The 14,262-nt window shown below is 38.3% G+C and overlaps 1 protein-coding gene across 3 annotated transcripts in view; it reads left to right on the top strand.

The window, feature by feature from the left end:
- The window catches only part of ULK4 (unc-51 like kinase 4), a 408,217-nt gene that overhangs the window by 44,924 nt on the left and 349,031 nt on the right, over window positions 1-14,262 (top strand). For all 3 annotated transcript variants that reach the window (XM_024107953.3, XM_005278594.4, XM_065587118.1), the window contains 3 exons: window positions 1,460-1,641; window positions 3,019-3,065; window positions 4,154-4,232. In XM_024107953.3, the coding sequence (XP_023963721.2) occupies window positions 1,460-1,641; window positions 3,019-3,065; window positions 4,154-4,232 (308 nt within the window). The remainder of the gene's footprint in view (window positions 1-1,459; window positions 1,642-3,018; window positions 3,066-4,153; window positions 4,233-14,262) is intronic.

Below are 14,262 nucleotides of genomic sequence, written 5' to 3'. Positions count from 1 at the left end.
GATTTTGTTGGAATGTTATCGTTATAAAATATAGTATCCCTTGGCCCCAAACAACAGCAACAAATACTTTCTGTAAGATAAAGTCATAGTCCAAAATTTTCACACTTGGGTGATTAAAGGTAGACATTTACTTGCCAAAATACAGTATGCATGTAAATAAGTGATCTGCTATTCAGAGGTGCTTAGCACACACACCTTTCATTGTCTTCAAAGGGAACAAAAGGTTCTTAACATCTCTTGGATTCCAGACTGCTTATTTAGGTGTCTGAATGTAGATTGAGGTACCTGTCTTTAAGCATCCAACTTTGAAACTGGTGACTATGGAGCTGAAAAGCTTGATCCGCGTTCCAAATGGATTCCAGTGTCATTTGCTATACAAAGGATATAATTTATTTAACAACTGGAAGATTATGTTTGTGGCTATATAGTTTGCAGCTTTTTAATTTTTGCTGGCAAACAACTGTTTGGCTAGTGTTAGAACATCTTGTAAAAAAGACGCTTACCCTGGTGCTGAATACCAACACTGAGGGCTAAACTTTTCCTTTTCAAAGATGAGAATTGAGGTTAAAATAAATACCCAAAGTCTGATTCTCTCCCTGCTTACGCTGGTGTAAATCAGGAGTGCCGCCTTTGAAGTCAGTGGAGTTGTCACAGAGTAAAATTTGTGTAAAACCGAAGAGAATTAGTCCCCTTAAATATTGCCAAGAACAATCAACACATTCACTATGAAAATGTCTAGATACCATTTAAAAAAATTTTTTTTTTCTGTTTTAGAGGTGCAAGAAGTAATGGACAGGATTGCTTAGCTCTACGGATTGATTGAATTTTCATGGCTTTCCTTGTAGACATGTTGTGAGTAATGGATTGGGAGTCATGAAATTAATTCTAATCCCAGCTGCGATCTGACCTTGTTTAACTCATTTAGGCCCTGATGCTACAACTATTTAAGCAGATGCAGACCTGCCCACATGCTTCAAATAAATTGGATTCTGAGCAAATTCCTCAGGCTTTTACTTAATTTTTGCTTTATTGTTGCTCTGGCGAACTCCCATTGACAACATCTGATTAAAAACTAAAGAATGAATGAGGACAATATCACTTCCTTTAATCCATGGGAAGGCAGTGTGGGTTTACCTAAGCAAGAACCAAATCAAAACTATGAATAAGAACCTAATGGATTTTGCTCTTTGAAAATAGTTTTGTATACTTACCGTCACCTGTTGTGTTGTACCCCCTTTTTTCTCTTGGTCTTTTTGATAATTCTCATAATTGTATTCTATAAAATAATTAAATTATTTGCCTTAATATTGTTGTAAATATCAAAGTTGTGATTGGATCCAAAAGTTTTTTTAAAATTACTTTGGTTCATGTGGACATAACTATATTTTAGTATTTAAAAGTAAAATCAAAGATGGCAATTCATAATCTTTAAACAGCTGCTGACATTTTTTGTGTACAGTTGAGAAGCTATCCTCTCTGAAAGAAATGGACTGGAATGACTTTTTGCAACAAATGTGCTCATTGATTGACTCAACTGAGAAGAACACAGGGGCAACACGAGCTAAATTGAATTTGCTATGCTATCTCTGCACTGTGGCTGGCCACAAGGAAGTAGCAACCAGGTTAATCAGCTCACAGCTGGTAAGTAGTAAGGTTCCCGGAGAGTCAACATGGTTCACATACCAGCCATTGCAGCAAAAGTCAGCTGCCTTTAGCAATGGTGCCCTTTACTTCTATTTTAAGGAACTGTTGGTATAAAGACACATGCAGTACAGCCAATTAAGGACAAAGCAATGAAATGTACCAATTAGATTTCTTGAAAAGAAGTTATGGAGCATTGTCTGTCTTTTAGACTCCAGATTAATTTTTTTCTTATGATTCACTAAGTTAATAGAGTTAATTAAATAATTATTTAAACTGTCTCCAGCATTAATAGTACCTCAAAATGTTATAAGATGCTATAAATTGTTATTCATAAAAGCTGTAACACAGAAAACTGCTTTTGGGGAAAAATATGCATATGAAAATGTTATAGACAATCCTCCTTAACCATACCTTTATAGATGGTAAACATGTTTTCTAAAACATGTACAACCATTAAGGAAACAAACTGTATGTGGCAATTCGTTTTGCTGGTCTCTGGGTGGTGGCTTAATTCATTTTTCAGTCTTGGGTATGCAAAAATAGCAAAAACTTGTACTTCCCTTCTTTGTATTTTAACTATGGAAGTGATCTACACACTCTCAGAATTATTATATAACAAGCTGCCTTTTAAAATAAATTTATAGCTTTGAATTTTGAGATTTTTTTTTCTTCAGTTTATTTTCTTTGACTGAAGGCCAATTTTAATCATGGCCTAATTTCCCCTTATTTACATGTATGCCACTGACTCCACTGAAGTCAAATTCTGCCCTCAATAAAGTAATTGCAATTATAGTGGAGTAATAAGGGCAGAGTTTTCCCCACACATGCATTAGACAAAATAAGATCATAACAGTTGGAGACAGAGACATATTAGATCGTAGAGCCCGTGAGAGGGCTGGAAACAGTCCTTCCAGATGGTGTGTTGAATACTCAGTTGATACTAGACTTGATATTAGCCAAAACAATTGTATTGCAGAGTAACAGAGAATTTGTAGGCTGGTTGGTTGGTTTAGTTCAGATGAATAGCCATTTCAAATTTTTATCACTAGTCTGTTTACCTTTGTGTGTGTGTGTGTGTGTGTGTGTGTGTGTGTGTGGGCAATCACAGTTTTTCTAGTATATATTTATTTTTATCTGGGAATATAGTTTTAAGCAAAGCTTAAAAAAAATTCTTTTTTTTCCCCCCAAACTGTCAGTACATCCTTTTGAATCAATGGGTTTGAACAGCGCCCAAGGTCTTTTGTAGTCAGAGTACAAAATAGACATTTAAAAAAAATCTAAATATGTATTTTCATAAGACTTATATCTTTATTCTTATACATGAACAGGGATTTTTTGAGAAATAAATGTGTATTTATCTATTCCTTATTCTAGTTCCCATTGTTAATACAACAGTTGCGGGCAGCTCCAAATTGGGATATGTAAGTAACAAACAACTTATTACAAATGAATTTATTCAAATGCTGATTGTTGCTGAATATTTTACAGGGCATACTTAAACATCTGCTATGGTTTTCCTTGAAAGAGGAATGACCACAGACATTACACAATATAGTGGTATGTGTAGTGATTTGAATTTCTTCAGTACCTCAAGCCTAATAAGATCCATTACATTTTAGCCACTACCAATTTTAGCTTGATTTTACTTATTTTTAAAATAATAAATAAATGTGTTCTAAGAGTTGTCTCATTAGATTTAATTAATGATATTTAGACAAAGGAAGAATAACTTAATATCTTTCTCAATTTCTTTTACAAATTGGATGTGCTGTTAGATTTATTCAGGAAAATAATTTTTTTCTCAACAATAATATGCAAAACTGAGTAGAATAAATAAAGGATCTGAAATCACATCTACAAATTCTATAATGTAGTTTATGATGTAGTGTATTAAAAATCCCCAAACAAACTGACCCCTGCCATAACTAAGTATAATATCCATAATAACAGAGGCTTTCTTTGAAGCAAACTTGTCAATAATTATAATGAAATAATGCCATCTGCTGGTTATTTTATAGAAAGCTTTTTTTTATTCCTTATTTTTAAAATTAAAAAGGTAGTTTTAACTCTTATCTAAAGTTAATTTTCTGACATGCCCTTCATTTCTGGCAATGGAATCTATTTTGACAACTGGAGTCAAAGATTTAAAATGACTTATGATGGCTTTTCTGTATTTTAAACAAATGTAGATGAGTGTGATTAATGAATAATTTAGATAATATTCATACTAACATACACTTTATTGTACGAAGGGGAGATTCATGACACTTTGCACAGGTAATTGCCTAAATCATAATCGAGCTACTGAAATAAAATGCTGTTTTAAAGAGCAATGGATAAAGTGTCTAAAAAAAATTCTGGGCTTTTCTAATGTAAAATTGTGCTTCAAAACGGCATACACTTAACAATGTATACTCTGTGTACAATACACCATTATAAATAAAGTAGGATCTTGAACTTGTTTTTTTTTTTTTTTTCCATGAAGCTAACAAATGTATTTAATTCACAGACGTGCCAAAGTAGCCAGAGTGATTGCTTTACTGGCATTGCATACAACTGAACTTAAAGAAAATGTACCTGTTACTGAGGTAACTTACCTTTTGATTATTTAAGTTGCCAAACATTCAGAAGACTATTGATATTTTTATTCGCAAACTCAGACATTTTCACAGCTTTTATTGAACTCTGCTTTATTTCCCCACCAAATGTGAAAATGGACACATAGTGCATCCTATTAGCTAAATGTATACATCCATGTTGTAATATATTTATGCTATACTTGTGGTTGTTCCAAATATATTTTGGCAGAACTGCAGTATTTACAGCCTTTTTCATAAGCTCAGTTTTGCAATGATTTGTTACTAGTCTATCACACTTCTTTACTGAATTTTGGAATAATATAAAAATATATGATGGATTTCTGAATAGTCAGTTATCCTCAAAGGTAATTGTTATTACTATTGTTTTAAAGAAAACAAAATAAATGTGATAACTAAATTGTGGAAAAAGGATGTAGGGATGGAACTCAGTTTGACATTCCTCCACCACCACCACCCGTTTCAGAACATAATAGTGCAAGGGAAAATCATTTAGTATGGAAAACATTTACATTTTTGAATCCTTTATAAATGTTTACATATTGATGGATAGCTGACATGACTTAATCAGAAGACTGGTTAAACACATACATTTCATTCTTATTTTACTATTTGCATATGGCACATGTATATAAAACTCCTGAACTTGGTGGGAGCCAATCATTCATGTTTATCTAAAGTGTTTAAAGTTGATGTGATTTCTACAAAAACAGTGAAATTCAACAACTGAAGAGATTTTCATGCATATCTCCTATTATTCAGTGGACATCAGCACATTATCAGCACAGCTGCTAAAATTTCTCTTAACACAAATACACATCCTCCTTATACAGATCTGGCTTCAGGAGAGAGTTTTAGCACTTTAGGCACACACACTCATTGGTTAATCAATAGCTAACTACACCGCTACCTCGATATAATGCAACCCGATATAACACGAATTCAGATATAACGCGGTAAAGCAGTGCTCGGGGGTGGGGGGGGGGCGGGGCTGCACACTCCGGTGGATCAAAGCAAGTTCAATATAACGCTGTTTCACCTATAACGCGGTAAGATTTTCTCCCGAGGACAGCGTTATATCAAGGTAGAGGTGTACATATCTAGTTTATTTTTTTTATTCCAGGTGCCTTCTTCTGGATGCACCATAGAGAACATTGTGCCTAATCATTTCATTATTATCTATAATTATAATAATTATCTTGATATAGCATTTTGTGATGTATGTTTGTCTTCTGAGAAAGATGAGAATTCTATTGGGTAATTTGGAATCTTATTCCACAATTCCTGGCAATATTTTTGTAAAATCACATGTCAGAAATAGGGGAAAGACTCTAGATTACTTCAAAAGCTTGCACTGTTACCAACTGCATCCTACCTGAATTCCAGGTTGCAATGTCAGTGTCACTTTTAACTTATTTCTCTCAGATATGGCAATGTTTTCTGATTTTTATTGATTTTATTTTAATGAAACCAGAGACATTAAAGGATAGTTCCAAGATACACATACAGTTTTTGGTTTCAGGTATTTGCCTAGGAATTCTTTACATCCAGTAGATTATTATTGAAAACACATATGGCCAGCCATTTCCCATCAAATTAGTATAGCAGATATGTTATCCCATCTAAAGTGTGGAATAACAAACACTCATGAAACATACTTCCATTAAGTGATTTTAAAGGAAGAAATTGAACAGTTGTTGCACTGAGCTAATACTACTTTTTGTCCAGACGGTGTCCCATTCTGGTGATCTTCCGTATAAATTCAAAAAGCCCATAGATTTGAGAGTATGGATGAATTCCAAACAGCAACAGTTCAGTAGTTTGTCCTGGGTCCAAACACTTATCTGGGGCACATTCAAACTGAAGAGCTATTGTCATTTCCAGAGCCATCTGGATCAGATAATTTTTAATATTTCTGGTAGAGTAGCTGGGAAAATGTATCCTATGTGAACATGCATCTCCAGCTTGTATGTACAAGATTGTTCATAAGATGTTTGTTACTCTAGCTCTAATGATAGTTTATTCTAAATACGTTTTTCCCAAAAAAGAATTTTATTTTCAATCACCTACAGATTAAAAGTATTGTTCAGCTTTAATAAACATATTGTGAGACCAGTCAGTTGACCCATCCTAGCAGAATCCAGGGCAAACATTTTGATGTCTTCAAAGTAATCTGTAAATATATACATTTTAAAATCATTTTAAACTGTACGAAGACCTGGTTGACTTTACAAAGTAAGGCTGGCTCAGTAGAGGAAGAGTAGGCGAGAGCTGTCAGAGATCTTTAGACCTGCAGAGCTCTAAGTGGTGCCTGCTGTGGTGCCTATTGAGTCATCACAGCAGTGTCAAAGCTGGACAGTCTGACTTCAAAGAACATAAATACCAGTAACTTTTAAAATATATTTTTTAATACTGGGAATTTTTGCTTTATTTTCCTCAAACTGACATTGGCTAGCTCCTGCACTGCTACCATGTGAGCTGAGTGCATATTCCGGCAGGGCTCTGTGGTTGAGATGTAACCACAAATTCATGCTGGGGTTGAGTGATGTTTTCTGAAGCATAAGACACAGTTTTGAGATGTTTGATGATAATTCTATGCCCTTGAGATATTAAAAATAATCCTTTCAAAATTGCACTCTGAATTGTATTAAAAAATAATGCCCCTTGTCTCTGTATGAGCCAGTTAATGCTTCAGTTAGAACTCTGAGATAGCTGTCTTGATGAAGCAAGTTGCATGCTGGGGTGTCACAACAGGCTGAAGCCAGCCAGAACATGTTGGGGGATCTAAACTATACCTAATATGAAGTGACTGGTTTCAGTCCAGTTCCCAGAGAATGATTATCCACATCACAAAACCTAACATTGGTGGCCCTGGTTAGTACTTTTTTTTGACAATCTTTGCTGAGAGGCCAGGGTGTTAAGGGCTTGAATCCACGTGGTTAAAGTCAACGTGGGCTTTTTCATTGGCTTGAATAGGAGCAGGATCAAGACCTGAATGGGCATAGAGACTTAATCTATCTCCTTACCCTTAGAAATAGTCCCTTCAGGATAAGGTTGATTCCCCTGGGTGGGATAGTATTGTCAATCTTTAACTGTGTGTGTGTGTGTGTGTGTGTGTGTGTGTGCGCGTGTGTATTCAGTGAATAGAGGATTTCGGTCTGCAGGTTGTCAGTCTGGCACATTTCCCATACGTTACACTCATGCACACATTGAGAGGGAAAAAAAAATTATCCCTTCTAAATTTCTATATGCACAAAGTCCCTCTGTTTCTTGTTTGAGGAGTTCAGTACCTTTTGATAGAAGTTTGCAAAGTTCAGTATTCAAGGCAACCCGCAAAGAACAACTTGTTTTTGTTGTACAATCATCCACAAGAGGTCACTCAAACACAAAAAAGAACTATAAGAAAAAATAGCTTCTCATTCGATTTGAATCTTAAATTGAAACAGTCTAGGCAGAGGTTTACTGTGGAACTATATATTGCACTTATGTCTTTAGTGTGCTGATATATGCTAATATTTGAATGCTATCAAATATTTGTATTCAGAACAAATGGATGTTCTTGTCCCTGAAATCACTGCACTTCTTCCAGTTAATTTTAACTCACTTTATTGATTAGAACCAAGTCAGTAAATTGCTCTCTGTTTTCGTTTCAAAATGTAGTTCAGAAATTGAGTAGATTGACAATGAAGGCACTTTTTTCTATTTGTGTTTTTTCATACTTGTAAAATTGCAATAAATGTAAGCAACTCTTGAAAATGTGTAGGCTAATTTTGTCTCTTTGTTAATGGGTCTTCTCACAGAGTGGCCTTTGCCAATCCAAAGCATCCTTCTCTCTGTGTAATTTTTTCTCTAGTTATCTTTCCAGATTTTTCCAATTGAAGTTTTCCTTGTGAGTTTGAGTTCTAAAACTGGCAGCTGCAGCCCCTAGATGTTTAAGAGCAAGAGAGCCATTTGCATATTCCTACCTCCAGATTCAAGTCCTCCAGGGATTTGGGGAGGCTCATATCCTTGTTTTTGTTCTCCACATTGCAGGTTTCTTCTCAGTGCCTTCCTTTGCTTATTCGGCAATGGACTTCTCGCCCAGAAACAATGACGGGGGAGAAGTCAGTCTTCACTCTTTTTTGAGGGGAAGAGGGGAGAACATGCTTTCATGTTATCCTAGCAAGATGGAATGATAGAGCAATATTGTAACCTTATCTGAAAGAAGGGGAACACGCTCTTCTTTTTTGTTAAATCTCATTCAGTACAGGCAATTGCATCTTCGTGGGTTGAAAGAAAACCATAAACATTAATTTACTGCAGTTGCCTCCTCTCTGCCCTTAATATCTCCAACCTCCCACCTCAGTCCACTCAAAATGTAGCTGCTAAGGTCATCTTTTGCGTTCATGGCTCTGACTATATCACCCACATTTTTAAGTCCCTCCTTTGGCTCTACCTCTTCCACTGTATCAAATACCAACTTCTTTCCCCAAATTTCAAATTCTTCCATAGGCTAGTCCTCCACCAACTTGACTGTATACTTGTCCACTTTTCCCATGGGCAGCTTTGTGCTTTCTCCCATGCTACCCCTTATGTATGGGGGGAAAAAATTCCCATCAAAATCTGTAAAGCCACCACCTTATCTTCCTTCAAGTCCCTCTTCAAAACTTACTTCTTGCATGATGCATACAGAAAACTGCCATCTGACAATGGTTAGGGAGGTGATGAGTTGTGATTTCTGTTACTGATTGGCTAAGTATGAGGCACATGGCTACTGTGTGCAAAACTTTGTATGTTTGTTAGCCCTGGTCTACACTACGTGGTTAGGTCGAATTTAGCCACGTCAGGTCGATTTTATAAGCAATGTGTCTACACAACCAACCCCATTCTGTCGACCTAAAGGGCTCTTAAAATCGACTGCTGTATTCAGGGCCATCCCTAGCTATTTTGGTGCCCTACGCAGCCCCAGGCCTCCGCAGGGGGGCTGTGTGTGGCCCTGCCCCAGGCCTCCATGGGGGACAGCGGGGGTGGGGGCAGGGCTGGCCCCAGGCCTACGGGCGGGTAGGGGGTCTGGCCACTTCCTGCAGGAAGTGGAGTGACCCGGCCCCAACCTGCCCAGCTCCCAGGCTTGGGGGGAGGGAGGAACCACCCCCAGTACTCGCTGGCGGGCTTTTTCAAAGCCTCTCTGATGCGCAGCATGCCTAGCTGTGCTCTTCTAATCACCCTGGTGTCTGGCTGCTCAAAATCGGCCGCCAGGCGACTTGCCTCAACCTCCCACCCCGCCATAAACATCTCCCGCTTAGTCTCTCAGATATTATGGAGCACACAGCAAGCAGCAATAACAATGGGAATACTGGTTAAGCTGAGGTCTAACCTAGTCAGCAAACAGCGCCAGCGGGCTTTAAATGTCCAAAGGCATTCGACCACCATTCCGCACTTGCTCAGCCTACAGTTGAACTGCTCATTACTACTGTCCAGGCTGCCTGTGTATGGCTTCATGAGCCATGGGAGCAAGGGGTAGGCTGGGTCTCCAAGGATAACTATTGGCATTTCAACACCCCAACAGTAATTTTCTGGTCTGCAAGTACCTTCTTGCAGCTGCTCGAACAGCCTGGAGTTCCTAAAGATGCGAGTGTCCTGCACCTTTCCCAGCCATCCCACGTTGATGTCGGTGAAATGTCCCTTGTGATCCACCAGTGCTTGCAGCACCATTGAGAAGTACCCCTTGCAGTTTACGTACTGGTTGGCAAGGTGGTCCAATGCCAAGATAGGGATATGTGTTCCATCTGCCATCCCACCCCAGTTAGGGAACTCCATTGCAGCAAAGCCATCCACTATGACCTGCACATTTCCCAGAGTCACTACCCTTGCTAGCAGAAGGTTAGTGATTGCCTTGGCTACTTGGATCACAGCAGCCCCTACAGTAGATTTGCCCACTCCAAATTGATTCCCGACTGACTGGTAGCATTCAGGCATTGCAAGCTTCCACAGGGCTATCACTACTCGCTTCTCAACTGTCAGGGCAGCTCTCATCTTGGTATTCCTGTGCTTCAGGGCAGGGGAAAGCAACTCACAAAGTTCCAGGAAAGTGGCCTTACACATGCACAAGTTTTGCAGCCACTGTGAATCATCCCATTACCTGCAACACTATGTGGTCCCACCAGTCTGTGCTTGTTTGCCGGGCCCAGAATCGGCGTTCCACTGTATCAACCTGCCCCACTGCTGCCACGATGTCTCAATTGCCACATCCTGTACTTTCAGGAACGTCTATGTCCATGTCATCCTCACAGTTGTCCTCGTGCTGGTGGCTCCTTCCCAGGTTCTGCACATACTACAGGATAATGTGCGAGGTGTTTACTATGCTCACAACAGCAGCAGTGAGCTGAGCAGGCTCCATGCTATGGTGTCTGCATGGGTAACCCAGGAAAAAAGGCGCGAAAGATTGAATGCTGTTGCTTTCACGGAGGGAGGGAGGGGAGACTGACGACATGTACCCAAAACCACCCGCGACAATGTTTTTGCTCCATCAGGCATTGAGAGCTTAACCCAGAATTCCAATGGGCAGTGGGGACTGTGGGATAGCTACCCACAGTGCACCACTCCGTGAGTCGACGCTAGCTGTGGTATTGAGGACGCACCTTGCCGACTTAATGTGCTTAGTGGGGGACACATACAATTGACTGTATAAAATCGCTTTCTAAAGATCAACTTCTATAAAATCGACCTAATTTCGTAGTGTAGACATACCCTTAGTGTCATATACCCCTAACCACATGTCATTTGCTTGTTGTGTCTTGTCTTTTAGACTGTAATCTCTTTAGTACAGGGATTGTCCATTACTGTTGTTAGTATAGTGCCTAGCATAGTGAGTCCATGGCCTGGTTGAAGATGTCTAGGTGTAACTGCAATGTGAATGTTATTCATACACATATGCGAATATTTAATGCTTTGTACAATGGTTATTTTCAAATCTGGAAATTAAAGTGACTGTCTTTCCAGCACAATCGGGATAGCCACTTAATATTATTGTTTCCACTGGGGTTTGTGCTAATCGAGGGGATTTCACTTTACTAACCAAGGCCTAGTCTTCACTTACCGGCTGGTCCGGCGGCACGCCATCGATGTTCTGGGATCGATTTATCGCGTCTGGTTAAGACGCGATAAATCGATCCCAGATCGATCCCGGAAGTGCTCACAGTCTGCGCCGGTACTCCAGCTCGCCGAGAGGAGTACGCGGCATCGACGGGGGGAGACTTCCTGCCGCGTCTGGACCGCGGTAAGTTCGGACTAAGGTACTTCGAATTCAGCTACGTTATTAACGTAGCTGAATTTGCGTACCTTAGTCCGATTTGGGGACTTAGTGGGGACCAGGCCCAAGTGTCTTAAAAAAAAAAATGAATTTCCTACCTGTAAAATTAGTTTCTGGAATTCACCTCCAACAATCTGGCATAATGGAGTTAATTTATTAACTGGCCTTGGATAAATGGCAGGCAGACATATCAATCAAAAGGCCAAAATCTCCTAGCCAGAATGAGTCTCCTTTGACAGTGACTCATGGATTGGTCCAGAAAAAGTCTTTCCAAGAAGTAAATAAACTGGAAATCTATATACTCTTGTTTCTGCACTACAGTTCCATCAATCCAAACAAATGGGGCTCTAAAAAGTTCTAAGAGCCTAACAAGTGCAATGGAGAACTTGAAAATTATTTAGCTACTGTGCTCAGAAAGTTATACTACTGAATGGAGCTTTAGGTACATTTTTATAATTGTCTTTGATTAATTACATGATCAAAGCTGAATTCACCTTCATAAAAGGCACACTCAATTAGAACTGTTGCTAGGGAGCACATTACATTAATTGCATTTCTGTCAATCAGCAGAATGGTACATCTTCCCCATTAAAATGGCATGGCTGATGTTGTCTAGTATGGTCCCTTACAATAGCCCCAAATAAGTTAGTGTCTTTTTATGAAGGTGATGATTTAGTGGTTTCTTGTATATTTTGTGCGACACCATTATTTTGTGGGTTGATGAAGAACTATATAGTTAGGATCCTATATTTCAGTGACAGAATACATGAATTTCTCAAGGATGAAGTGGTATCTGTAAAAGACTATTCTATGTGTTTGATCCTTCATTCAGCATTCTGAACATAACTTGTATTCCTGTTAAATCCTCTGCTGTGAAACCATCTTCTGCCTCCATCGTAAATGTAATAGTGACCTTGACTTTGTCATACAACAGGGAAAATTATGTATATGATCCGGAGGAGGAGTAGGGGGTTGCATGCCTCACTCAGCGTGAACTCTCTATGCACAGCAATCAGGGGACAGGGCTTGGATAGCCACAGCATGTATCCTCTTGTTTTTTTTCCTCCTCCTCCATGAAGGTGGGTCACATAAAAGCTCTTTGGCCAAAGCTGTTTCCATGTAGGAATTCCACAACCACTCTGTAGAGCTGTGTATGTGCCCAGCTGCTCAAACCAGGCACAGGGCTCGGAATTTCTTCCTTTAGAATACAGAAGTGTTTGTATTCCCTGATGTGTTCAGTGGTACTCAAGATCAAAGAGTATTCTTGGCTTGCAAACTACAATTTTATCTTTAATATTTCAAACCTGTATGGTGCTTTCTGAGCAAAATTAAGCTTAATTAAAAATAAAAAATACCATATGTTCTTAGATTTCTGCAATGCCAAGGTCTTTCTTATTAGCTCAGATAGTAATGTACAATGAGGTACGTATGATTGAGATAATTCCATACTTTGAGTGTGAACAGTACTTTATTTTTGGTTTTGGCAATGACTTGTCAAATTAAAACTTTGCTATCTATTTGTCTGACATTTATTCCCCTTTCCTTTCTAATAGATGTTTTAGTGAACTTTTATAGGGATTTACATTGTTGTATAAACTCAGGAAATGGATCTGACACTCAATGAAAAGCCTCAGCAAAATGTGTAGCTGTGGTCAAAAAAACAATGTTAGTATGTGCAAGGAACTGGATGGAGAATAATATAGAAAAAGATATAATGCTATGGCCTCATCTGGAATACTGTGTGCAGTATTGACCATCCCATGTTAAAAGGATATTGAAGAATTAGAGGGTCTTCAGAGAAGGGCAATGAGAATAATTAGGAATATGGAAAACCTCACATATGAAGAGAGAGTGAAAATAAAGGGATTGTTTTACTTTAGAAAGGAGACAAAAGGGTGGGGTGTGGGGGTGGGGGTGTGGAGGTGTGTGTGTGTGTGTGTGTGTGTGTGTAATGAATGGTATACAGGCGGTAGATTGGAACTTCTGTTATCCCTCTCTAAAAAACACAAAAACAAGGGGACATTCAATGAAATTAAGACTTAGTCTAAACTAATAAAAGGAAGTACTAATTCTACCAATGTGAAATTAGACTGTTAAACTCATTGCTACAAGATGTCATTGAAACCAGAAATTTAGCAAGATTCAAAGGTGGATTGGGATTTACCTGGATAACCTGAATATCCAGAGCAGCGATACTTAGACATCAGTGGTTCAGGAGCCAAATTAGTGATCAGTGTTACCCAAAAGAGCCACAGTAGTTTGAATGAGAACTGTCAATTAATCATAGTTAACTCACACGATTAACTCAAAAAAATTAATTGCGATTAATTGCACTGTTAACCAGTTGAAATTTATTAAATATTTTTGGATGATTTTCTAAATTTTCAAATATATCGATTTTAATTACAACACAGAATACAAAGTGTACATGATTAATAGCACGATTAATTTTTTTAATCGCTTGACGGCCCTAGTTTGAATTTTTCATTTACTATAGTACTATGTATTCATATTTAAACAGTATGACTGGGAAAATATTTAGTTTATATATCTCACAGCAAAATGACTGACCCAAGTATTATTTTTTCAACTATAATTGGTTAACATATTAAAAGCATCCCAATTGGTTAATAACTTATATTGGTTAATAATTACATCAGAGTGTTTTAAAATCATATGCTACAAAGAGCTGCAGGAGATACATTAAAGAGCCACTTGCGGCTCACAAGCCAT

Source organism: Chrysemys picta, chromosome 2, assembly GCF_011386835.1.
Source record: "Chrysemys picta bellii isolate R12L10 chromosome 2, ASM1138683v2, whole genome shotgun sequence".
Classification (NCBI taxonomy): Eukaryota; Metazoa; Chordata; order Testudines; family Emydidae; genus Chrysemys; species Chrysemys picta.
The sequence above is the reverse complement of the archived record's forward strand: the minus strand, read 5'-3'. Positions and strand labels throughout refer to the sequence as shown.